Source organism: Vigna umbellata, chromosome 7 (genome assembly GCF_029865625.1).
Source record: "Vigna umbellata cultivar VRB3 chromosome 7, Vumbellata_1.0, whole genome shotgun sequence".
Taxonomy (NCBI): Eukaryota; Viridiplantae; Streptophyta; class Magnoliopsida; order Fabales; family Fabaceae; genus Vigna; species Vigna umbellata.
In genome coordinates, this window is record NC_142171.1 from 24,936,969 (window position 1) to 24,964,071 (window position 27,103).

General features: G+C 31.1%; 4 protein-coding genes and 1 pseudogene across 4 annotated transcripts; 2 read left to right on the forward strand and 3 right to left on the reverse strand.

Moving 5' to 3' along the window:
* Positions 1 to 263: 263 nt before the first annotated feature.
* LOC148195539 (hydroquinone glucosyltransferase pseudogene) lies at positions 264 to 2,271 on the reverse strand (annotated as a pseudogene).
* A 3,313-nt stretch (positions 2,272 to 5,584) lies between these two features.
* Positions 5,585 to 7,956, forward strand: LOC124847926 (uncharacterized). The gene is made up of 4 exons (XM_047325519.2): positions 5,585 to 6,045; positions 6,840 to 6,998; positions 7,126 to 7,237; positions 7,454 to 7,956. The coding sequence occupies exons 1-4, from the start codon at positions 5,707 to 5,709 to the stop codon at positions 7,645 to 7,647; spliced, it is 804 nt and encodes a 267-aa protein (XP_047181475.1). The 5' UTR covers positions 5,585 to 5,706; the 3' UTR covers positions 7,648 to 7,956.
* A 1,104-nt stretch (positions 7,957 to 9,060) lies between these two features.
* On the reverse strand, positions 9,061 to 11,183 carry LOC148195540 (transcription factor DUO1-like). The gene is made up of 3 exons (XM_088094357.1): positions 10,941 to 11,183; positions 10,093 to 10,330; positions 9,061 to 9,573 (listed from the first exon to the last, which is right to left on the reverse strand). Exons 1-3 carry the CDS (start codon positions 11,150 to 11,152, stop codon positions 9,061 to 9,063), a joined length of 963 nt encoding a protein of 320 aa, XP_087950483.1. The 5' UTR covers positions 11,153 to 11,183.
* Positions 11,184 to 17,644: 6,461 nt separating this feature from the next.
* On the forward strand, positions 17,645 to 20,572 carry LOC124847915 (obtusifoliol 14-alpha demethylase). Its single transcript, XM_047325506.2, has 2 exons — positions 17,645 to 18,366; positions 19,414 to 20,572. Exons 1-2 carry the CDS (start codon positions 17,905 to 17,907, stop codon positions 20,413 to 20,415), a joined length of 1,464 nt encoding a protein of 487 aa, XP_047181462.1. The 5' UTR covers positions 17,645 to 17,904; the 3' UTR covers positions 20,416 to 20,572.
* Positions 20,573 to 20,975: 403 nt separating this feature from the next.
* Positions 20,976 to 23,700, reverse strand: LOC124847920 (UPF0481 protein At3g47200-like). The gene is made up of 2 exons (XM_047325511.2): positions 23,507 to 23,700; positions 20,976 to 22,372 (listed from the first exon to the last, which is right to left on the reverse strand). The coding sequence occupies exon 2, from the start codon at positions 22,350 to 22,352 to the stop codon at positions 21,018 to 21,020; it is 1,335 nt and encodes a 444-aa protein (XP_047181467.2). The 5' UTR covers positions 22,353 to 22,372; positions 23,507 to 23,700; the 3' UTR covers positions 20,976 to 21,017.
* Between the last annotated feature and the right edge of the window lie 3,403 nt (positions 23,701 to 27,103).

Sequence of the window (27,103 nt, forward strand, 5' to 3'; positions counted from 1 at the left end):
ATATAAATATGTTTAGATAATAAATAGATATAAAAAATTAAAAGATATACATATACTATTTTGAAAAGTTATACTTTTTAACACATTTTTTTATATTCATTTAATACTATTTTTTTAAAAAAAATATATATATAAAAATCCATTCTTTTATTAATTTTTATTCTTTTAATATCTATGATATAATGTGTAAAATGATTGTATGAATATAGACATGTATCACCTTACCATTAATCTACCATCTTTATTTAACTGCAAAGATAGTTTTAATCACATCCCAAACTCAAACTTTTCCACTTTAGTGCCAACTGAGTTAGGGTTACTGTTGAAGATCCTTCATCCTTGATAGCATCAACAGCAGCATCTTTCAAAATTTTCATTCTATGAATAATTTCCTTGCCTTCTTCTCCCACCATCAGCTTCCTTATGATCCTACTTATCTCTTCCCTTTCCACAATCCCATTCTCACTAACCCTAACCCTAAGAGCCACTTTCAAATCATCACTCAGCAGAACTGCATTCATCTTTTGCTCAGCAAAGAGTGGCCATGCAATCAGTGGAATCCCATGCACAACACCTTCAAGTGTTGAATTCCAACCACAATGGCATAGGAATCCCCCAATTGCACCATGACCAAGGATTTGAACCTGTGATGCCCAATAAGGCACCACCAACCCATGCCCTTCTGTTCTCTTCAAAAACCCATCTGGTAGAAACTCAAAAGGGTCCTCATTTCTGGCACCAATGTCTGAAATAATGCCAAACTTGTTAGGTGGTCTTAACACCCACAAGAACTTTTGGCCACTCAGTTCCAATCCCCAAGCAAGCTCTTTTATCTGTTCATGAGACAGTGTGCCACCACTTCCAAATGAAACATATAACACAGAATTGCATTGTTGTTTGTCCAACCATCTCAGATATTTTATGTCATTGCTGCTTCCCTCTCTGCATGGATCCTCTTGCACAAAGGGTCCCACTGCATAAACACAAGGGATTGTTCCTTTCTCCTGTTCTTCTTGCAAGGCTCTTATGATCCCTTCTTCCATCTCCAAAAAGTTGTTAACCAATATACCATCAGCTAAGTAGAATCTTTCATTGCCTTCAAAAATATGTTGTCAACATATATATTCATAATTAGTTTCATCACTCAAAAGATTCAAAACTTCCTTTTTTTATCAGCAACATAGAACTAAATAAATGTGACAAATTTTGAGGTATCCTAAACCCTATACAAAATTATAGTATTTTGACATCCAAAATTCACTCATATCCATTTCATTTCAGTATCCTTTATTACTTTTCACTTTTACTTTTTCTTTACAAAAAGTGTATTTTTTTTTCTGTGACTATTTTACTCTTAAATGAGTTGTTGTCAAATGGTGGTGACAAATATCCTTCTTCCTATTATTATGTTATATTCAATAGCAGATTACTTAAAGGATATTACAGATGTTTGGTTACAATTCAGTGAAACAATTCACATCTAAAACATTCAAAGCCTTAAATACAGATGTTTAAATAACCACTTTTACAACTTAAGTTTAACAATACAGATGAGTAGTCATGAATAAAATACTATTATAGTTACTGCATAAGTAATTGCTAATTCAAAATTGTCAAGTCAATACATCAATGTTCATTATAAAAGAGAGAAAACAAAAGTAGATTGAAGCTTTCATTACCTTCGAGAAATTGTTTATATGCTGCACCTGATCGATTCTGAAGAGGGTCGGGAAGATCAGTTCCATGAATCGGTATGCAACCAGGAATCTCTATAGGTTCTAGCAGGTCTCTGTACTCACAAGATATTGCCTTGTCAAGCATAGAAGAATACAAACAAAGCGACAGTAACATTGCTGTGGATGGAAAATATGAGTAGGACAACACATTGAGTTCTTTGCCAAAGGGTAGCACTTGTGTTATCAAACCATCAGAAATGATTGCAACAAGCCTTGAAGTAGCATGCAGTGCCTTCAATGCATCATAGATCAGAGGTAGAGAACGAGAGATTGTGACCTGAACTTGGATTGCAGGGTGAGTGTCATGTGGAAGATCCTCCAAGTTAACTGGTGGAAGGAACATCTGGTTTAGGGTTAAAGGAAGAGAATCAAAAAGGGCTTTGGTGTTGTTGCAGGGTGAACCAAATGTAGGGTTAATGCATGTGACATGAATATCATGGTGGAGATGAATCAGTCTCTTAGAGAACTCAAGAATTGAACGTAGATGACTGTATACTGGAACTGAAACTATTGCTATGTGAGTTTTGACCTCCATTGATTAACTATAATGCAGTTTTTCTCACCAAATATATTTCATGGTTTATGACAAAGCTGGTGAATTTATAGAGATGCAAGAGTTCTTCAGTTTGCTCATTCTCTCTCTCTATCTTTGAGTTTGAAACATCTTCTAATGTGTAAGTTTTGAGATATTGTATTGTAAAACCACCATTTTTTTCTTAAAGTTTGTGGAATTTAATGAAACTGATCCTACATATATTTTATGTTACAATACATTTCTATTTGAACTCTTTGAAAATGTGGAGTTATAGAAGAAATATTTCAATAAATAAATGTGATTAACTTCAACAACAAAAAATGAACTGACAGTATTTTATGAATGTGTGCAATTAGTTCACCCTAGTAAGAATGATGCTTGATATTTCATAACATCAATTACTTAATAAATAAAAAGTTATTCTCACATATATTGAGATAATCTCTATAACATTGTTGATGGCCTTAATGGTTTCCTTAAAGTTTAAACTGATGGGTATGCATGATAAAATATAGAATTTTAAATTTCTTAGTGATATTTAAAAAATATTATTTATTATTTTTAACATTGTTTTGTATATATTAAATTCGTGAAAAATATTTTGATGAATGAACTAAATTATGTTTTCCATTTTGGATTTCTCACCTATAATTTTTTGGATAGTTTAATTTTTAGGTTTTTTATGACTACGTTTTCCTGGCTTGTATTTTAATGTGGTACAAAACTTTGAAATGATCAAGTTTGATGCAATAGTATTAATTAGCTTAATCTATTATTAAACTCAGGACATCTCAAACTTGAGATATTAGACAATTTTTATGCCACTTTGTTAAAACTAGTGTTAGAGGTTCAATCTAAAATTATAATTAGCTGCGCATGACTTATATTATAAATAAAATTAGACAAAATGTAACTCATAAATAAAATTAGACAAAATTAGCACATAAATGATACTTAAAGTTAGCCCAATTGCAGCCTAGCATCATATAATACTATAAACCTGTAAAACATAGGATTGGATGTATTTTAATCCTTAAAATATGGATATGGATACTTTTTTTTGGGTGCATATATATATATATATATATATATATATATATATATATATATATATATATATATATATATTCCTTTTTTTCTAAAATTATTTTGCTTTTTTCCTGCTAAAATAAGTGTAATAAAATTGTCAAGTCATCAATGAACTGGATTGTCATATTAGCACTTAAGTTATTTGATATGAAATTAACTAAATCTACAAATTGATATTTAGTGTAAATAGTATTTTTATTTGATTAACTATAATTCAGCTTTTCTAAATATTCAAAACAGATAAGATTAGGATTGATTTAACGAAGGTTATTTTTATTTATTTTTAATATTTTATTTATTTAAATTAGTTTCGGTCTTTTTAGTAGCTGTTTCATGGTTGAATTTCATTAAAGTATATTTTGTTGTGTAATTCATGAAAATGAGATACCTTACCTCAATAGCAACAATGATTAATGGTATATCAAAAAGTTGGAATCTTAATAAAAAAGGGATCATATTCCTCTTGAAGCAAAACCACTTTTCTTTTTGTGATAAAGTACTAGTGTTTTATCTCTTCATACCTCGTGTCCTATAATTTGAGGATAGAAAACATTATGTTGGAAAGAAAGTGGTTATGAACCAGTCCTTCCTTTTCTGAGTTTTAACACAGGGTCGCATGGTCTCGCTTAAGCTAAATTCGCTTAAGTTAGATTGACGAGACAACAGTTTTAAAAGGATTCGCTCAGGCACCAAGTTTCACCTAAGCGAAAAAACTCTAGTGGCTCAAGCTTAGTTGCATGACATTGTCGCCAGGCGAGCAAAGTTTCGCGCAAGCGAAAATGTTCCCGTGGGCACCCTAAGTTTTAGCCGAAATCTCGCCTAGGCAACTTAGTTTTAGCTTAAGCGAAAAGGTTCTAGTGCATATCTCGCCCAGACGAAAAGGTTTAGCTTAGGCGAAAATACTGTCAGCATGCCACGTAAGGGCCTCTTAAACGACATTTGTCCAATTTGAAAGGAAGCCTCTATTTGTTTCAAGTTTTCAAAAATAAAGACCCAATTGAGACATAGGAGACCTATTTGAGATTCTGGATGAAAAAAGGGACCTACCAAAACATTAAACCTAAACAATAACAACATAAATTATTCACATTAATAATTAAGTTTGTACTTTTCCCAAATTATAGGATTCAAACAACTTTCACATATTAGTTTAAAAGGATGTCTTAAACAACAATCATATTTCTCAACAAGCTTTATAGTTAGTTTTACTTGTATAACCTATTTAGCTTTACATTTTAACAATATAATTTACTTGATGTCATAATGAAATAATTTTACATTAGTTAATATAAAAGTAAAAAGGAATTACAATATTCTTATTTTCGATACACCACAAGTTGCATAAGCTATCAAGAAAAATAAGATCACTAGTTTCACATCCAATTTTTAAATCTTCTAATGGAAGTTGATCAGCCAAGTAAATGTAAAAATGACCCATGACTCCAGTATGAAATTTGTTTACGTATATGGACTCTAGTGTTAGAATTTCACCATCTTTAATCTTGATAGAACCAGGTTTTGGATAACAAACCGACATTGCAACTAGGTAACCTCTTTCATTTTCTGCTGCTTTTCCTGTCCCATACTTTGGTGTTGAAGTACATAATACCCTTCCATCCTAATTTAATAAAATTATAAAGTTAGAAAAGATAGTTAAATCCTAATTCATTAAAATCTTAGATGTAACATACAAATCCTAATTCATTAACATACTCAATCATTAACATCATAAACATACAAATCCTAATTCATTAAAAACAAGTTTTAAATCTTGATGTAAAAATATTAATCTTAGATATTCAAATACAAGATTTACATTAAAAAGATATGTTTAGAATTAATCAATACCTTTGATCTATATTAGAGTTAAACTTCTTGATTGTTCTATTCATATTTATTTAGGTTTCAAAAACATTTTTCGACACTATGAAAATACATAAATATTCTATCATGAACATGAATAATAAAAATATAACGTAAAGAAAGATATTCTCCATTTATTAATATATATATATATATATATATATATATTTATAGATATATATCTATATAGATGTATATTATACGTATAAATATAAGACAAACAAAATTATCGTGTCTTCCCACTGCTGTCGTGCTAGTTTTAAATAATAAAATATTAAAAAGTTATTCATGTCTTAAAAGTATAATTAGGTGTTTGATCCGATTGAAATGCAGGTTGATATATATTTCATGATTTTCAATGAATAATATTTGAAGCAAAGGAAAGAAATTTTTTGCCAAGACGCTATTATTTTAATAACATGATTTTCATTCAACACCATTATTGTATAACATAACTTTCTTTCTCTTTCTCTGAACCCAACAATGGCTTCAAGTGGCGATGCAGCACCAGAGTTCTACCAAAACGTCGTCGTAATGCGTCACGGCGATCGCGTCGACAACTTCGAACCCATGTGGGTCACCTTCGCCACCCGACCCTGGGACCCGCCCCTGATCCAACAGGGTCGGGTTCGAGCCTTCGCCACGGGTCGCGAGTTACGCAAAAAACTACCTTTCACTCTCAATCGCGTTTTCGTCTCTCCCTTTCTCCGATGTGTCCAAACCGCCGCCGAAGTCGTCGCCGCCCTCTCCGCCGTATCCGACAACCAAGACCCCAATAACCTCACCGGCGATGGCGTCCCCATCGATCCCTCTAAAATCAAGGTCAAAATCGTCTTTCTTTTCTTTTTGCAGAATGTGAACATCAATGTTTAACTGGAATTATAAGTTTAAGGATTAATTGGTTTCTGAAAGCTGAGGTCAACCCTGATTTATTAGAAAATATATTTTAATCATTTAAATTTGAAAAAAAAAAGATACCTTTTAAGTTTAAAGGAGTAATAGGATTTTTATAATAATTGCTTTAAAATCACTGAGATTTAATATTGTCCTATCATAAACTACCTCGGAAAGTTATAGGATTTGTATAATAATTGCTTTAAAATCATATTTATGATTATCTATGATATGATGCATAGAAGTTAAACTTTTAGAGTCTAATTAAACTTATCCAACTTCCACTTTAAGAAGAATAAAGAGGAAAAGTGATTAAGCATGTTTTATGTTGTGTGTAGTACTGTTGTAGTTTACCAAGAACAAGCATTAACTTTTCTTACAGTAAAACAAAATTGTGTTTGAATAAATTTTCCAGTAATGATTCTGCAAACAATGACTATGCTTGATTTCTATGTTTGGGATGTTTGACTTTGAGGGATAAATGTTGGCATTTAAACCTTTGGCTCACTGATGAAAACTCAATGTGCATACACACGTTGTAGCAGAGGTTCAGTTTCATCTGCAGAAGTAGAATTCTATGGTTTTATAGGTGAAAGAGTAACATGATGTTTCATATTTTTCTCCTTAATAGAATTGTAACATGCCTTACAAATCCTTAGCAGATTCACATATCAGCAGCTTCTGAGTTTAAGAAATTCTATCCCTCTTTTCCACAACTGCAGGTCGCTGTTGAATATGGCTTGTGTGAAATGATGAGCAGGGCAGCTATTAGACTTGACGTGGTGCCTAAAGACGGAAACTGGGGTTTCGATATTCCGAAGCTCGAGGCTCTGCTTCCGGCAGGGACAGTAGATAAGAATGTGAAAAGGGTCTATGAAAAGGTATGGAGCTTTTCATCTTCACTTTCAACTGAGATGTTTTAGCACATTTGACAGTTATGTATGTATGTATGTATGAATGAAAATGTCACTTGAGCTGATGAAATCTTTTTTGCTTGAGGAACTTCAGTTGCCCCAGTGGGAAGAAGATCCAAACTTGCACACAAGGCCTAGATATAAGCAAATAGTTAAAGATCTTGCTGACAAATATCCTACGGAGAACTTGCTGCTTGTCACACATGGTATAATATTCAATTTATTGTTCAACTTTCATCTGTATACACACCTTTTTCTTTGTAAATGCAATCTTTTATCTTGCTGTTCCCCATATTACATTAATGTGTAAGAATGAAATTTACTGAATCTGTTAGTGGTCACTGGATGAAAAAGGTGGTATATTTTGATGTATTGAAGAAATTTTTTCGAGCTGAATTCTAATTTGGTTCCATCTTTTGTAGGGGAAGGAGTTGGGGTGGCTTATTCTTCATTCCAAAAGGAGGTTGAAGTGTATGATGTTGATTACTGTGGATACGCCCAACTCAGACGCCCAATTTTCAAGAAAGATCAATCATTCACTGCAGGAGAATTTGAAGCTATTGTTCACAATGGTCAAACTGGTATAAAATGCATCGAAAACAAAACTGCACAATAATGGCCATCTACACCTCCGAGGCCTGATTCTCACTTACTACTGTGGCTACTTCATGTTTGATTCCTCCAAAGACTAAATGATTCTGTATTGAGAATGTTTGATTGAGTAGGAACACAAACACCATTATTATTCTTCACTCGATTGAATGGTAAACATAGGATGAAAAGAAAAGTATGGTTTTACTTTTCCCCATTATAATCAGAATAAGTTAATGGATACATTATATGAATTTACATGTTTATGATAGAACATGGATGATCTAAGCAGACAATTCTACTTATGAGAAAACCCTTTGTTGGTTTGTTATTACTGTTGCCTTTGGATTATGCTAATTGAATACTATTTTTATCAGCCCTATTTCTTTTATTGCTGTGTTGTAAATATAAAGTTTGTCTTTAGGAAAGAACGGAAGAAAATGCTTGTAAATTATATTAGGTTTGTGTATTTATTATTTGAAAGGAATAAAACTGCACTGTCATGATCACTTACACTACACCAGTGTTCGGGTAACATATTTCATGAATTTTGTATGTTTATATTTTTATTTTATTTTTCTTCCAATTGAGCTGAAGAAGCTAATGTTGGAAGCTTAAAGCTCGGAAACGGAACAAAACATCATGAAAAAAGGTCAGAATGTAAAATCCACGTTTACATCTCCTAAAGACGTGGTCGATCTGATAAAGAACTGAAGCTAAACTAACCTCTAAAAATTAGGACTTTATTAACAGAACAGCAACTAACAAGATCTTAACGTGTCAACACAAAAATATTTACAAAAAAATGTTATACATTATTTTTTCATTCTTTCTCTCATCATCATATCGTATGTTTTAGAAATCTGTTATTTTTTTCCTTTATTTTCTCTCTCTTTAGATTTATATCACCATTTTAAGACATGAAAAGTTTTCCTTTATCTAAATATAAGACTATATAAGATAAAAATCATGTATTCTTTGGCTGCAATATAAATACTAGTTGAATAAACCAAAGATGTTGAAAATAATGCTTTGGACTGTTTTAATATCTAGTTACTCTTATCTGCATGCATTTCTAATAATATTTATGTAGTTTTGTTTGAATAGCAAGTGAATATCATTGCAATTGATACCTTCAACAATCAATGATCAATTAATTAAGACATAATAGCAAAAACTATCGATGCCACACATTTTACAAAGATCATATTATTAGTAGCTATCACTTGAAACAACTCAGGTCCAAGACTAGAACAATTTGGCCGTCAGAAAGATCAGTAATATGGACAAATGCAATGTCTGTTTTTGGTTATCCTACGAATGACATCAGTATCAACAACTTAAAATACCAATGCATGGCCAAGTTAATAATTATTAGCCTGCAGTTACAAGACAGAAACACAACAACACATGGAATAAACGGCAATGTCCACAAAAGTCATAAGAAAGAAGGGCTTGCAGGTGGGTCCATGTGATCAAACATGTCCATAGGGAAGTCATCGAAGAAGCTGTCACTGCTTTTGAACTTATCAATGGTATCCCTTGTCTCAATTCTGCAACTTCCTGGTGGCTCGAAGAAAGGGAATCCAATGGGGTGCTGCAGACCTATTCCAAACTCAGATGCATCATCAAGAGCACAATAGTCTTCAACGAAATATGGCTCATCGATTCTGGCTAAGACATCTTGGCTTCCCATTGGGAATGTGAGATCATGTTGGAGTTCTGGAATCTGAGGAAAGGAAATCTGTTGAATCTGCTCACTACTGTTATAGCTCTCAAAAGGGGTAAAACCTTGTTCAACATGGATTGGGTCAGAACTAGGTAACTCAGACTTTATGAGATCTGGTAAAGATACCATTTTGATAACCTCAGAATTCTCAATCAAAGGTAGTGAGTATGACTGAGGCTTTGATGATGATTCTCCCTCTGATGAAGAACTGAATTTTGGAGCCTATACAAGTCAACAAATATATGTTATTCCAATGTAAACAAATTGCAGCAGTGAAAACAACACAGCCTCAAAACATTTTTCTCATTTTTCCAGGTCTACTACTGCATTATCTGGGCAAGAAAGTTCTAAGAATTTGGGGCATATGCATTGGAAGGAACACGCATATAGAGTAACATCAAGGTTTAGAAACAGATTATCAATTTAAAACCTTTGAGTAAGATCAGTAAATAGCAACAATTAGCAAACCGTCAACAGGACAAACCAGTTCTTGAAATTTGATTTGGTCTATCACAATTTCAGTTGTCTTGTTTGTGGAAATCTGTATTTTAGCATATTCATTATTAAGTAAAATCTAACCATCTTCAGTAAAACAAACAAATCTTGAAACTGATTTAGCGTCTCAAATTTCAGTTCCATTTTCCTTTTCGATTGATCAACACTAATTCTATAGAAGAAGAAAAAAACATTATGATAGAAATATAAAAGCATGGAAATAGAGGAACCTCTCCATCTAATTACCTCCAAAGTTGGAACATCAAGAAGGGTAGGAACTTTTGTTTTATTTTTCTGTGATTTGGAAGTTGTTCCCGATGTCTGTAGAATCCTGGCCAACCTCTTTTGCCTACTGCTCCAGAAATTTTTCACATCATTGTCTGTTCTCCCTGACAAAAAGGATGCAATCTTAGCCCACCTGTTCCCAAATTGTTCCTGCAACTCTATCACAATCCTCTCTTCCTCGAGTGAAAACTTGCAACCACTTTAAGAAGGCCAACAGAGACACAGAAAACAATAATCAGACAAGAAGCATCAAATTATTGTTAAAATAATAAGTTTTAAGGACTGAAGTTGAGATAAAATATAAAAGAACTTGAGCAAAGAATGGTTTTTGAAAAACAATAAACACCATTGAAAAAAAGCAACTTTTGAGATCAATGGTAAAATCATCATGCACAAGTGCAAGTAACAGCCATAAACCTTCCATTTATATCTGGACACAAAACACGAACCAACTTGTATCAAAAACTTGAACTCACCTTACGATCAAGAGATAAAACGCCAAAAATGCAATACAAAATCATGCAAACCCCATCAAAAAAGAGTGACATGTAAGCTTAAAAACACTGTATAACCCAAAGCTAGGACCAATGAAAGCAACCCCATCCTTGTAACTTTTCATCAAACAAACAGTACAGCAGAAGCAACGGCCATGGTTTTAAATTGCTGTTTCCTTAATATGTTAACAAAATTTGACTGATACTGCCATTACAACCAGTAAGTTGAAAAACCTTAATTCTACTGATGCAACAATGATACATGGTACATGCAAAGAACAACGAGGAGAAAATGAAGAAACATTGTTGACTCACTTCTTGAGGTTTGGTCGAAGCTTATTGACCCAACGAAGACGACAAGACTTGCCAGTTCTTTGAAGAAGACCCTTGGATCGAATGGAGCTCCAATCTCTGGGACCATACTTCTTCACATGGTTCAGTAGCACCTCATCTTCTTCTGCTTTCCATGGCCCTTTCCTTATATACTCTTCTTGCTCCTTTTTCCCGTGCATTTTTCTCGCATGCATCACACAAAAACTCTAAAGAATCTTTTCTCTGGTTTTCTACGAACTACTACTTTTCATACTACTACGTTTTATGTCCTGTGTTCCATGTTTTATGCTCTGTTGTATGTTCTGTAAGATATTACGGTTATGCATGGCAGTTACTGACTCCTTCCCACTAACTTGTCCACGTTCTCTCTCTTTACCATTTTCTCTCTCTCTTTTTTACATTATTTATTTATTAGTAATTGCTTTATTTATTTATTATTAACTAATAAAGTCTTTCTCACTCTTTTATATTATTTATTTATTAATAATTGATTTATCTTTTTATTATTAACTAATAAAGGAGAATTTTTACGATAACATGGGAATTTCTTTATGTATGCTGATGATATTTTTGTAAGAATACAATTATCACCCAAATTCATTATATCTTTTCAAGGATAGTTTTATTATACTTGAGTAATAATGTAAGGTTTTTAGTTGAGATTTTACTCATGTAGGAACAACTTTATTTTTGAAGTATTATTACAACTATGTTGAATTTTCCATACAGAATTAACAAATAAAAAGTATTAGAATCCATGTTTTATGGACAAAGTTGCATATAATCAAATAAATGTCTTAAATATAATTTTTTTTTGTAAGCAACTATTAAAATAATGAGTTTATATTAAGAAGGGTTTGCGTGTAGAGTAATAACTTTTTTTTTGTACTATTACATAATAATTAGAAATATATATATATATAAATATACAATGTCATCATGTTGTAAGTCTACACATTTTTATAACAATAAAATAAGAAATATTAACATTTTTTTTGTATAACTATTATTACAATGAGAGTTATTAGAATATAAAAATTATAATTATAATAAATAGATATAAAAAGAAATGTTTATATTTTCTTATTAAAATAATTAAATTTTTAAACAGATATACATATATAATGTTGAATAAAATAGGAGTTTAATTCTATAATTACTTGCAAAACAATTAACGTATTATTATTTATTATTTATTTTAATAAATAAAAATAGTCATCGTAATTTAAGGATGAATCTCAAAAAAACAGTTATAAAAGGAACTAATATAACATATTTTTCGGGATGTTACAACCATTATAACTCATTGGCAGTTAACTTTTTACTTGTATTATCAACTTTGAAATTAAAAAAATAAATGGAAATTTTGAGTGGTTTGAAAATAGATAATTACAATGTTTGAAACCTTCATTGTATTAAAATATCTAAAATGGGTTTATTCAAGTTGACTATGGTAAAAAAATATAAAAAAAGAAAAAATTATCCTCAAAAAATCAATTTTAATTGTTCGTCTTGAAAGATTTTATTAACGTGTTTTTAGCAGCCCGTCGTGAGTGGTTAAAATAAAATATTATAGGTTATGAGAAAATTGACCAAGTCGTGATGGGATAGATTACATGAAATAATACATTAGAAACATACTATAAATTGTGTTAAATAACATTTTTTTAATAAGTTATGTTAAATATACATTAGATAAAACATAATATAAATTATATGAAATAACACATTAATTGGATAACTTTTAGTTTCATTTTGTACAATGAAAATCTTTAAAAATACAATTTTATCTAAATTGTATGAAATTATATTTTACTTATGTAGTTAATTTTCTTAAAATTATAAAAGTATATTAAAAAAATTAACTTGTGCTTATAGCTCAACATTTTTTATTGAAGAAATAATTCAATAATAATGTATTCATTTAATATTTTGAAGAATCACAAAAATATTTGGCTCAAGTTCAAGAGAAAAAAAAATTATTAAGATTTATTAAATCCAAAAAAAAAGATATTATATAAAGGATTTCAACTAAACATTTTAATTAAAATGTTTTTTTCTTACTCAAAGTTATCATTTATTATTGTTTCTGTTAATTTTAACTAAAATGAATTTAATGACAAAACTGAGTGATTTTTTTTTTTAATCTCAATCTTTGTTGTTTTCTTCTTATCAAATGTAAATACAATATATATTTTAAAATATTAAGTAATATATCATTCTCCAATTAAAATGAATGACGGAAAAGGAATAAATAGAATAAGAAATATATATTATTTGGATGCTTAGAAATATAAGAAATAAGGATTTTTAAGGAGTGAAAATGAAAAAAAAAATTATATAAAAAGATTGAGCATTCAAAATGTAATTTTTTTTATCATGTTTTCGTTTCTTCTTAGCACTTTTTTTTTTAATTTCATTGCAAAAACTCAAAATTTAAACCAAATAAATTTTGTATATCTGTCTAGAGAATAATTATATCAATATTTATATAATATACTCTAATGCTCTAGGAAATAACACGACTTTTTCATCCAAACAGTACTCATATGGATTCAAAATTTATTTGAATACTATACTCTATCAAATACTTTCATAACATAATAGTGTTAAAATTCAAGTTTTGGAAATCTAAATTGTGAACATAAACGCAACAATATTATATTCGTTAAATTAAAATTAACATAATAATTAAGTTTTAATTTATTAAGACAAGTTAGCATGATAAAAAAAATATAGATGCAAGTGATTATTACTATTATTATTCTTGTTGTTTCATAATTTTCTCTTTAGTTTGATTGTAAAAATATTTTTTTTTAACTTTTATTAAAACAAATCATTCTTTATTTTGAATTTTTCTATTCACTTCTTTTGTAAACTTAAAAGTATGTCTGTCTTTCTATACATTGTAATAATATTGAATCATATGCACACAATATTAGAATATTTCATGGTTTTTTTTTGTGTGTTTATTCTCACAGACGTTCATTTACACTTACATATGAATATACTTATGGTGTGTGTGGATTCGGTGGTGGAATTTGAGAGAATGGAAGAAAAAGATAAAAATGAGAATGAAAAGATATTATCTAGATTAAGAAAAGAAAAAGTAAAAATATGAAAGGAAACGAAGAGAAAGTTTATAAATAATTTGATAGATATGATAAAAAAAATTATTTAAATTGATGAAATTATAATATTATATTTTTTTATTTAAATTAATTCAAAATTAAATATGATTAGTTATTTTATTTATAAATATTAGAATATTATTCTCATTACAATTTGTAACTCATGAAAAAAAAACTAAAATTTATGTCACATTATTGAAAAAAGTAATTTTTTTGAAAAGCTATTTTTAATAAGATGTGAATAGAAATAATTGTAAAATGTTTAAGCACAGTTGTAAATTTTAATTGTATATTTTTAATAATTGTAAAATGTTTAAGCACAATTGTAAATTTCGAAAAACTTAAAAATTATACCAAATTAGTGTAAAGATGTAGGATGCAATTAATATTAAACATGGTACAATAACATAATATGTAAAAACATTTCAACATCATGGTATAATTTCTTTAATATAGTCGTGAGTGGTGGGTCTAGATTATTAGGATGTTATTCATTCTTTTGATTGATAGCATGATGTTGTTAGATCCACATTCAATTTCTTCAAGGCTTTTAGACCCAAATAATGTTATCAATCTAGTTTGACATATACACTAATACATAAGTCATCCCACAGTGAGTCATGATGCATGTGATAAGAATGTCGAATGAAAGAGACATGTTGTAGTTCGTACATTTGATCATGTGTTTCATAATGTGATGAATCAAATAATCAAAATATTATTTTTCATGACCCATAACATAAAAATGTCTTTATGCAATAATTGTGTAAAATTATTACCCGATATGCATGAATATGTAGTGCAAATACTTCATTAATATTCAAACTATCCATATTCTTAACATTTTGATCATGCATCTCTAGTTTGATCATGGAACTCAATGTCATATCATGGTCATATTGGAATTTCTCAGTCATTAGTCTTTTTTACCTTAGTGCTTGAGATTAGCCAGAATCAATCAGTCTCAGTCTCTGCATGTTTGATTTTTAATCTTTCTCCTATTAACCTCAAGAGGTTACCAAGTTTCATGACTTTCAACTTAGAATAAAATATTCTAACAAGTTCTTCATAGTATGAAATTGTCATATATAAAAATTGTTCGAAACCTTGAAATTGTAAACAATTGTGAAAATAAAGACTTGATCATGCAAAGTATGATAAATTCATTATTTCCAGTGTCAGAACTATATTGGTGTAAAATCCCTTTCATATTCTATCATTTGATCACACTTGTTAAGAAAACGTTTTTTTATTCAAGAGGTCTTTGTTTATTGATAGATTTGTACAATGAACTCCAACAACGTGGCTATAGCTTTTCCTTTTGTTTGTATGACACTTCTTCCCTTTATGTTGATGAAGACAAAATCATGACTACATATATTCATATGTATGAAAAAATCATATAAGTGGATATTTCATGTTTTAACAATAATTTAACTAAAAGTACAATTTCAACAATAAAGTATGCACATAATTAAGTAAAAAACATTTTCAGAACCAACACAACAATTTCCACAACTTATAAACAAGAGTCACGTGCATTATTAGGTATAGGGAACATGTATAATATCAATCTCAATTCACATATTTTAGATATGGATGATACAAGGGAACCACTTATGGTAGCTTTACTTGTTGCTTATGACAATAACACTCACAAAATACTTCTTTCAGCGCATAGGATCTACACCAACAAGACCTACAACAGCACACACAAACACCACTCCATTATCCATATTATATGATTCAATTTATACATTTCATAAGCACTCTAAGCCATGCAAAAAGAATGAGCAAAACATAACAAATAAAAAAGCTTCAACATAATTGATTATGGAAGTAGATAATTGATTATGCTTAAAAAATGAAGCATATAATTGGTTATGCGGAAGAAAAATCAATTATGTACTTTTGTTTAAAGTATAATCGATTATTTCTTTACATAACTGATCATGTATTAATTTGCATGATTCGTTCCTTCTTTCATGCTTATTTGAGAAGTTCATATTTTGTATTTCCATTCATGGAACCAAGTATATAAAAGTGTTAAATGGTTGAGATATTACTTGACATGATCTTCAAACCAACTCCAATTGAGTGGTTATCAACAATGCACTAACAAAACACCTCACTCGTGCAACTTTCTTCGAATGCAAGATCACTTATGAACCACATTCACATGTCACAGAGCAAGGACTAAGTGAGCTTGCACACAACTATATAACCACCAAGGTAAGAACAAATAGAAATATGAATCAAGACATGCATTCACAGTTTCACGTTTCAAACACTCTACTCCTTGATTAAGAAATGAATCTCTCTATAATCTTTACATGGATTAAAGCTCTATTATGCACAATAAAAAACGTAAAAAAAAAAAATCTATTCAATTATCATCTAACCTTTGTTATTTGAAAAAAAACGAAAATCTCACAATGTTTTTCTCTATAAATTAACTTTTTTAATTCTTGTAAATTAATGTATCTCAGTTACTCGTCTTTTTATTCAATGTAAAAAATAGTTACACCAATACAACTAGGATGAATACAATTATTTTGACATCCAACAAAGTTTTACAAACATTTACATTTACTATTTTACCCTTCAATTTTATTTTCTTTATAAATATAAAAGTTAATTTTTTTCATAACCAAAATACCCCTGTTTTCAACTATGCAAATGATGTAAAATAAGAGAAAGTTAATATTATGATAGATGTATTACCTTACATAAATACACTTAATCATTATGTTTCTCGTCATAGCACCTACTAACATTAAACCATTTTATTCAGACAGAGAGACAATAAATACACAAAAACAAACAACATTTATTTTCTCTCAGACACGTAGACGTTACACATGCACGAACTCAAAATCAACTGGTTTTCTCACCCACACATGTACCCTTTTAACATTACATATGTCTCACATGCACATATATTTAAAATATGGACTCTTCTCACATGAACATTAAACATTATATAATATACACACTTACAACATTACTCAGCTTCATAAATGCAATAATCATTACTTATTAAATTAAAATGATTAAGAAGTAAACACTTCACTCGATCCCACAAAATTAATTTATAAAATAAAATTTCTATTCATTTATACATACTATAAATTTACCTTGTCACCGATCGACATCCAATAAAAATTAAGTTTTAATTCTATGATAATTCATGTTTTTGCTTGTATGAACACAAATTTTGATTTTTGAGGATCACCCTCAACCACATAAATAAAAGGAAATTTTCAAACATCTTATGTCAAAAATTCTCGGCACACCCTACATTTCACAGACACATCCTTAGACGATTCAAATGCCTTCTGAACAGTCAAAAGAAGCACATAAACAAAATGGTATTAATAGAAGATTTAACCCTAATTATTTTCTATTTTTGATGTACAAATTAAACAAATTCCAAAGTATTTAACTTTTTTCTCCCCATTTGTTCCAATTGCCCCTTAAACTCATAAAAGTTTAGCCCTAAATATTCGGTCCGTGAATGCATGTTTGTCATATCCTTCCAAAGCCTAACCCACAGTTTCATCTTTTAAACCCTGTGATTACTGTGAGCCCAGCTAAGCCAATCTCACCCTATAAATTTGCAGTTGAACTCTCACACTCCTTAGTGGCCACACACACACGTTACACAGATCTACCCATGTCACTGGATCTGTGATTTTCTTAGACATTGGTGTCATCACCAACAATTGTACCTATCAGTATCCAAATACACATCAAATCTAGTCACCTTCTTTTTCAACCCTTTCACTCCTCAATTCACATCACACACAACAACCATGGAGATTGATAGCAGGTTTTTGAGCACTGGCCTCCTCCTGGTTGCCACAATCCTTGTGGCAAAACTCATTTCAGCCTTCATAGTGCCCAAATCCAGGAAGAGGGTACCCCCAGTTGTGAAGGGGTGGCCCTTGATTGGAGGGCTTGTCCGTTTCCTCAAAGGTCCAATCTTTATGCTCCGTGAGGAGTACCCTAAGCTTGGGGGTGTCTTCACCCTCAAACTCTTCCACAAGAACATCACCTTCCTCATTGGCCCTGAGGTATCCGCACACTTCTTCAAGGCTCCAGAGACTGATCTCAGCCAGCAAGAGGTGTACCAATTCAATGTGCCAACTTTTGGACCTGGGGTGGTCTTTGATGTTGACTACTCTGTGAGACAGGAACAGTTCAGGTTCTTCACTGAGGCTCTTAGGGTCAACAAGCTCAAGAGCTATGTCAATCAGATGGTTGCAGAAGCAGAGGTATGCTTGTGTTGGTGCTATTCATGTTGGTGTTTGTTTGGTTCTTTTCTTTTGTTGTTGTTGGTGATTGATCTAGTATGATGGTTTCTCACGTTGATGGGTAATCGTTCTCTGTTCTTGGATTTAATCATTGCAATCGGGAATTTGTTGGGCTATTTTATTCTCACGCTGATGGTGTCTGTCTTCCTCCATGGTTCTCTAGATGCTTACGCTTTCATCCCTCGGTCTACAATATGTCAAAATTCGACCCCTGAAGGGTTGGATTGATTTTGGATATTTACAAAATTCAAAGACCAAAAGTGATGTTTTAAAATTTAGGAATAAAAGCCCTTTATTGTAAATTTTATTTTGATGATGAAGACAATTAACCCTTTTGTTTTCTTTGGTTTTTATGGGGAGTAATGATAGATTGGGGGACTGGAAAAAAAACCGTCATCCCCTTAGAAATTTGCCAGTTGTGAAGCTGATATGCTTAGATACCTTGCTTTTGTTATTGGCTTTTGTTCTTCAATTGACCCTCTTTTGTTGTTGCTTAATGTATTACGTGTTTGGGCATTCAATTCAATGATTTGGTGGTCAATGGCAACACCTGTCATGATCAGTGTGTTCTGCAGGGCGTTGCCCATTCCAACTTTAATGCAAGAATAATTAACTGAGCAGCCTTATCCAACTCCATGGGATCTAATACAAGGTGGTTTTGGACTAGAGTGAAAAGAGTGGCAATATAAATCTTACAAGAATGTGTAGTAAAATTTAACGATTTCGTTATTTATAACGTATGTGCATACCTTTTTTTTTCCACACGAGAATGGACCATTGAATTGTCAACAAAGCTTCATGCTACTTGAGTTCATTCTGATAATAAACTGGAGAAGCTCTTCATTTTCATTTGGACTTCACTATGGTGAAATGGCATCAAACCTGACAGTTTTCATTGTCTCATTATGTTGTTTGTTAACATTAAACTCCTACCTTGTAATTTTTCTTTGCTGTTTAACAATTGGATATTGAAGAGTGTTCTATCCCAAACACAAACTCAATTTGCAGGACTATTTCTCAAAGTGGGGACCAAGTGGTGAGGTTGATTTGAAGTATGAGCTTGAGCATCTTATTATCTTGACAGCCAGTAGATGTCTCTTGGGACGTGAAGTTCGGGACAAGCTCTTTGATGATGTCTCTGCACTGTTCCATGATCTTGATAATGGGATGCTTCCAATCAGTGTGCTCTTCCCATACCTGCCTATCCCAGCTCACAAGCGTCGTGATCAGGCACGCAAGAAGCTAGCTAATATCTTTGCTACCATCATAGCTTCTCGCAAGAGTGCCAGCAAATCAGAAGATGACATGCTGCAGTGCTTCATCGACTCAAAATACAAAGATGGCCGCCCAACAACTGAAGCTGAAGTGACTGGACTCCTCATTGCTGCTCTTTTTGCTGGTCAACACACAAGTTCAATTACCTCCACTTGGACTGGTGCATATCTGCTGTGTAACAACAAGTACCTTTCAGCTGTGCAGGAGGAGCAAAAGCAGTTGATGGAAAAGCATGGGGACAGAGTTGATCATGATGTTTTGGCTGAAATGGATGTGTTGTATAGGTGCATCAAAGAAGCCTTGAGACTCCACCCTCCTCTGATCATGCTGCTGAGAAGCTCGCACAGTGATTTTAGTGTCACAACACGAGAGGGGAAAGAGTATGACATTCCCAAAGGCCATATAATTGCTACATCACCTGCTTTTGCTAACAGGCTTGGTCACATTTTCAAGGACCCTGACAGGTATGATCCTGACCGATTTTCTGTCGGGAGGGAAGAGGACAAGGTGGCTGGTGCATTTTCATACATTTCGTTTGGAGGGGGTAGACATGGATGCCTTGGGGAGCCATTTGCATATCTTCAGATTAAAGCAATATGGACTCATCTGCTAAGGAATTTTGAACTGGAGTTGGTGTCACCTTTTCCTGAGATAGACTGGAATGCCATGGTTGTGGGAGTTAAGGGAAAAGTGATGGTCCGATATAAGCGGAAGGTGCTTTCAGTTAATCAATAGGATTACTGTTTCATTTTCATGGATGATTTTATTGTAAGCAGTTACTGTTAGTCTTTCCTGGTTCAGCTTCTGTCCAAGTTCACTCTCTATTTTGGCAATGGATATCTAGAATCTTTGATTTTGATTTTATTTTGTTATGTGATAAGTGATTGTAACCTGTTTTGGTTTGTGTATTGGAGGCTACTAGTTACTTGGGTTCAAGTGAAATGGTTGAACTAAAATGCTGCATGGGATATTTTGGCGCTGTACCATCCTGAAATATTCTGATCAAACTTCCTCACTTTATGAAATTTGATCAAATTGGATCCATTTAAAAGCTGGGGGAATCTTTCTCCCCCCAAACAATTTTGATTTGTATGCTCTTATTTCTTAGATTCATAACTATCAACCAACCAAACTAGCCTTATTTAAAAGCATACAGACTCATTTTAACCCCTCTCCTAGAGTTAAGGATGTCAAACTGCTATTTGTTATCAATTCATATGTTTGATAATAAACAAGCCTCTTGTTTACGAGAAAATGGAAATGTAACGGTTAGTGTGCAATCATGAACAATGATGTAATACAGAAAAGGTGATTCCATCAATATAATTCTCAATTTACTAAAAGAGTAGATCAGTAACACGGTAGAAGTTGAAGGCAGTGAATATTAGGACAGCAACCCCCACTATAGTAGAACTGCTTCTCCAAGGGTCTCTGAAGTAAACCCACCTCAATGTCCCCATTGCCCATTTCCAATCATTGTTGTAGTGTTCATTAACATCTTCCATGATCTGGTGGTAGCATGTTGAATTTGTCACCATATGTTTGCAAAGATCATTAACCAGATTTGCCAGTTCTTGATCACTCCCCAGTTCATGGACAATAATTTCTTTCTCAACCAGCAACTCTGCATCATCTTTGGTGTGAATAAGAGAGTCAATAAGAGAAACATAGTTGCAGATGTAAGGTTCTTCAGGATAGTGACACTGCTCAAATGCTATTAGGTTCCTCAGAACACATTCTGTTGTGTGGTCTACTTTCAACTGGGGGATCTGAAACCGAGCTTTGAACAACTTGCAGCATGGCAAACAACCCAAGCAAAGAAACCAGCTGAAGAATCGTTTCTTCTCAAACTTGACATCAAGTAAGGATCTGTCTTGAGACATGTCAAAGCTTATCCCAGCCTCATTCAACTTTGTTGCAGTCCTTAGTACACACTCCTTAAGATTACAGTTTTTCTGAATGCTCAGGTTCTTTGGGAGATAGGAATTTCGAATTAGATCAGTGAAATGCAGTGATTTCTCCCACTTTCTTTGCTCGAACTTGTTTTCTGAAGATTGTTCATGAGGATAATAAGATCCAAAGTACTCATGAGCAAGGTTAATAAATCTAGCGTGGCTTTTGACATTGCTTGGGACAACATTATCATATAGTTTTTCCAACACTATCATTGGAAGCTGGTTCTCAAGCAGCATCAAGTCACACTGGATACTTTTTCCAATACAACCTTGAGTTATTAGATAGTCCTCCTTGTGTTCCCATTTTCTTGATTGTCTCAGAAACAGCTCCATGATGAACACAGCATCCAACAACATTATCTCCACAAATTGCTCCTTGCTGATATCAGGGAATTTCTTTTGGTAACAACGGCGTAGGTTTTTCTCTTCTAGTTCAAGTAAGGCTTTGTACTGCAGCAAATCAAGCTTGCTCATTTGGCTTAGGCGTGCCCAAAAGAAATGAAAATATCTTTGTTTCTGCTCATGCATTTCCTCTAGTTGAGCATTCTTATGGTGGACAGGGCCAATTGAGACCAACAGAGGAGTGTAGGCCACCACTTTCACCTTCAAAAGACTAGTTGGTACCTTGTAGATACAACATTCTGGCCACAGTGCAGGCTCCATCACTTCTGGAATGTTAATTATGTGTTGGATGTGATGTTCAATAGAAGTCTCCATGAGACCTCTTTTTTCTGGTCCTGTTCAGCAAACATACCAGCCGTCAGACAAATCCTGTTTTCATTTTCAAATTTTCAGGATTTGGAAAATTTGTTTGTTTTGACCTCTTATTGTCCATTTTCAAAATAGCAAGCACCAAAAAGATTCTAGAATCTTCTAGAGACTTCTGAGAAATAAATAAAAGGTTTATCTTCACAACAACCTAGCAAATTTGGATTCCATGTTGAGTTTTTGATATTGTCCCTATGCTGAGTTTTCAAAATATATTGATGGACAATGATTATGATGTTTCAAAATATATTAAGAACTCTTTTAATATATCAACATCATTTCATTTTGAAGGCTTAGCAGAGGAATAGTATAAAAAACTCAGTGAAGAATGGACTCCAAGATAAAAAGGGTTAGTTTGGATTTCTACTGTTTACCTTTTCAAAACGTTTAAAAAATGACCAAACTGCTTTCTTAAGTAGTACTCTTACTACGTAGAGACATGAACATCAAAATTCCTACAAATGACCTATTTTCATGAGAAATTAATCATGTTAAAGACAAACCAATATTTACCATTCTTGGGGAATAAATATGCAAATCCATACTCTCAAGTATAATAAAGATGTATTTAATACAAAGCAGTAAAAAGACATATACACTGCAGATGTGCCTCTTCAAAATAAGATAACTGACTTTGAAAAAGAAAAGGTCAGATTCCACTGATACACAAAGGATCCATCCATCTTCATGTACAGACATAAAGTGAAGATATTTTTCAGCAAACAAATGGCTTTTCCCCTTTGGCTAAAAGCATTCTTGCTTTGTATAAGATAAAGTTAGAATTTTTAAATATCAACTACAAACAGAAGAAGGATTAGAAAGCACAGGGAAAGAGAATCACTTGTAAAGTGACATTTACAACATCTCAAACAAATAAGCAACAAAACCAAAATGAAAAACCAGAAGTAGAACAGAAAAAGATGAGGTGAAGAGCATAGAAACTAGAATCTGGACAGAAGATCATGACAGTTATAGAGTGAAAAACTGATGAAATAATGGCCTAAATCAGAATTAGTGATTGAAAAAATTTAACTGCTACAACGATCCAATAGTAGGTATTATCTTATCACAAACTTCTGTTAATAAATGCACAATGTATGAACCTGAAAGACTGTTTCCTCTAACAATTTCTCAGTTCCAAGCTCCAGGATCTTCACTTCTGAACTCTCTCTTTTCTCAGTCTCTTTTTGGTTTGTTCTTGAACTTTTGGTGTGCTTTGTAGATGTAGTGAATGAAAAATCAACTAGTCAAAGCAAATACAGTGCCAAAGGAAAAGATAAATTCTAGGCTAGAACAGTTTTGTTTGTTACTGTTTGGTGGTTTTGATGATAAAATGAATTATTGGAAGGCTGGAAATAGTTTTTACATTCATGAAATTTGTACTGTTTGTACAACTTTGTCAGGTTATGATAAATAGCAATTCAATGATCAATTATTCAATGGAGATATTGAAGGATCAAGAAATTAACTGCATGAACATATTGGTAGCTCAGATTTTCATTTCTTTGTTTTTTGATGCACTGATTGAGTTTTATAACACTTGGGTAGGTGAGCAATAATGTGTTTGCTTCTGCTTTTTCTGTATCATTAAACTTCCTGTCTTGCAGTATTTTCAAAACAAAAGAACTTTTTAATTAATTAGTGTAGTCACTTCAATTTAAGATCATTTTTAGATTTCTTAATTTTCTTTTTTAAAAAATTAGTTTTTTAAATTGAGAAAAAAAAATGGTTAAACAAAATTAGATTTTTTTTTCTAATTTAGAAAAGGTCTATGATTACTGTGTTAGTTTCATTTATTTCATGACAAGTTTCATTCACCCTTATGATGGGGATAGTGTACAGTTGAATTTTTAATCTCTTACTAAAAAAATGTTTTATTTGAAACATATATACACATTTTTTAATTTATGTTCTTAAACCATAAAAAGACGAAGAAAATATCATTGCACCTGCCAAACTAAAAACGACTTTTTAAAAATAATTTCACAAAAATACTTTTTTCTAATTAATGATGAAAATACATTTTTAATATGTATTTTAGTACGTGTTATTACTAGTAATTTTTTAAATAGTAACTTATTCTAATAAATATAACACTTAATATTCGTCTCTGTATATTTCACTAGTATAAATAGTAAAGATAAATTTACACTATTATTAAAAAGGAAAACAAATAGATAACTTGTGCTCTATAAGTGATTTTAGGAATGCTATTATATTATAGAAGAAAAATTAAAATAACCACAAAGAAATATGTTATAGAGTAAATAGAAAATAAAAGTTGTAAGAACTAAATCTTATATTATTATTTAAAGATTAAATTTATCTTTAGATTTCTGAATTATTGAATAAGTTTTAGTTAAGTATCTAATGGATTATTTTTAATTGGGTTTAAGTACGGCTACATATTATTATGCATGTCAACATAAAATTCAATTTAAAGTTTTATATTTAAATTAATTATTTTCATATTATATATAAGTAATACAACATTTAATAATGCAGCCCTACTGAATTTGATAAAATTTATAACAAACTATTCCATTTAATACTATGCATTTAAACAGGTGAAACATTTTACCCCACCTTCATGTGAACGCATATCCTCTTCAACCTAATTTCTATTAATCAACAATCATTCATGACATGAGATATATTTTCTTCAACTATTTATACAATTTCTTAATATATATATATATATATATATATATATATATATATATATATATATTATATATATATATATATATAATTTATTGGTTAAGTATTCAAAAAACTTTATATTTTTTAACGGGAATTTGACTGTTTATTTTCTTAGTGTTAATTGAGTTATGGATTACTATCTTGTTATATTATCTTACTTCCATGTCTTTATATGTTAAAAAAACATAAACTTATATAATTATTGTAAATTAAATTAACAAAAAATATTTATTATTTTATAGTAACCATAATATTGTTTTATATAAATTACAAAACTTCGAAATTTTTAATAAGTGAAGGCAATAAAATAAGATGATAGGATAACAATTATGTCATCCAATTAATAAAAATATTAATTGTCATAGTAGGATATTAAACAATATTTAATAAAAATTCAATTAAAAATACATAATATTTTTAAAATTTTAAAACTTAAAACTTAATTTAGTCCAAATTTAATGATTAAAATCATAAAATTAAATGTAAAAGAGATTTGAATTTAAAGAAATTTCATTCTAATAACTTTTTTATATAAAAAATTTGACCCGATCCTTCAATTTTTGTGTGTATGATATACTATTGGCCGAATCTGATACTATTTTTAATTTAGTTAAATAAAATTGGTTGGTGTGAATAATTTATAAAAAAAATAAAAATTGATCAATTATTTTTCTTTTTCAAAAATATATATTGGCAGCCATAACAAAATGTGATTGCCAATAATTGATAACAGCCTTATATTAATTAAAAGACAAAATGTTAATGGATGACATTTCGGAGAAGAGAGTGGAGTATGTAATTGAAAAAGAAATTTCTTGGAACAACGTAAAAACATGGCAATTATTTTGTGTACCATCAATGTCGTAAGATTGTTATTGGCAGATACTTTTATAGAAAGAAGAAGAAATGAAATGAACTCCACAATTTTTGTGATATAATTGAATATTGATATTTTTTCATCATCTAGAAAATAAATTTTTATCGAAATCAATATCGGTTAACATGGTAATAATATCTATCAAGACAGTGAGACTGAAACTATTAAATAAATATTTTTCTGAAAGGAATTATAATATTATTTATTAAAAGATATATTGTAAAAATATATTAGTAATTGTACAGTAGGGGTTGGACGACCTTACATAATAGTCCACACCAAGTAAACCGAACGACTCTGGAGAAAAAGAAACAACTAAACAGCGAAGGAATGTGGTTGGATATGTAGATAAGACCGAACGGCTATAATAAGACACATTCGGCCTTATTTGATAGACAAGTTTCTCTACAAGAATTAAGGTAAATGGTAATTAAGGGTATTGGACTGAGATTGGGCCGAGATTAAGGTTTCACTAATCTCAAGTCATGCCAAAAGCTATAAATATACGTCAAAGGTAAGAGGAGATAGGTGATCGCATTTATTGTGTATTTAATATCATTGCACTGAACTTCCGTACGAATAATTTGCTTGCTGACACGAGAAGTAGTAGCTACTGGACAACATTAAAGAAGAAATTGTGTACGTTTTAAGTGACTTGACCTCATACCCAAAATAGTACCGAAAGATATCTCCTCTTTTCCTAAGTCTCTTTATAAATTGGACTAGACTTTGTTTTGAAATTTTTTGTTATTATAATATTATTTTTGATAATGTAATCTCCTCCTATTATCTTCTAGATAATCCAATATCTTCAAGGTATATTTGATTGTTGCGCAGATTTAAACATATTTGATAATATATTTGCTAAATTAAAAAAGATTTAGCAATATTATATTTTGATATTTATTGATATAGTTAAATAAGATAATTATTTAACAAAATCAAATAAAATATCTTAAGATATATTTTTCCTAATTATCTTTTATCATAAACATTTATCTATTGTCAAAGCTTTTTTTTGTAGAAAAATAGAGAAAATCGCAAGGTTCAAATTTTTTTGTTTGTTCCCTCTTCTTGACTTAGCTAAATTTTTTTTTCCTTTTTCATGCTTTTCTTGCCT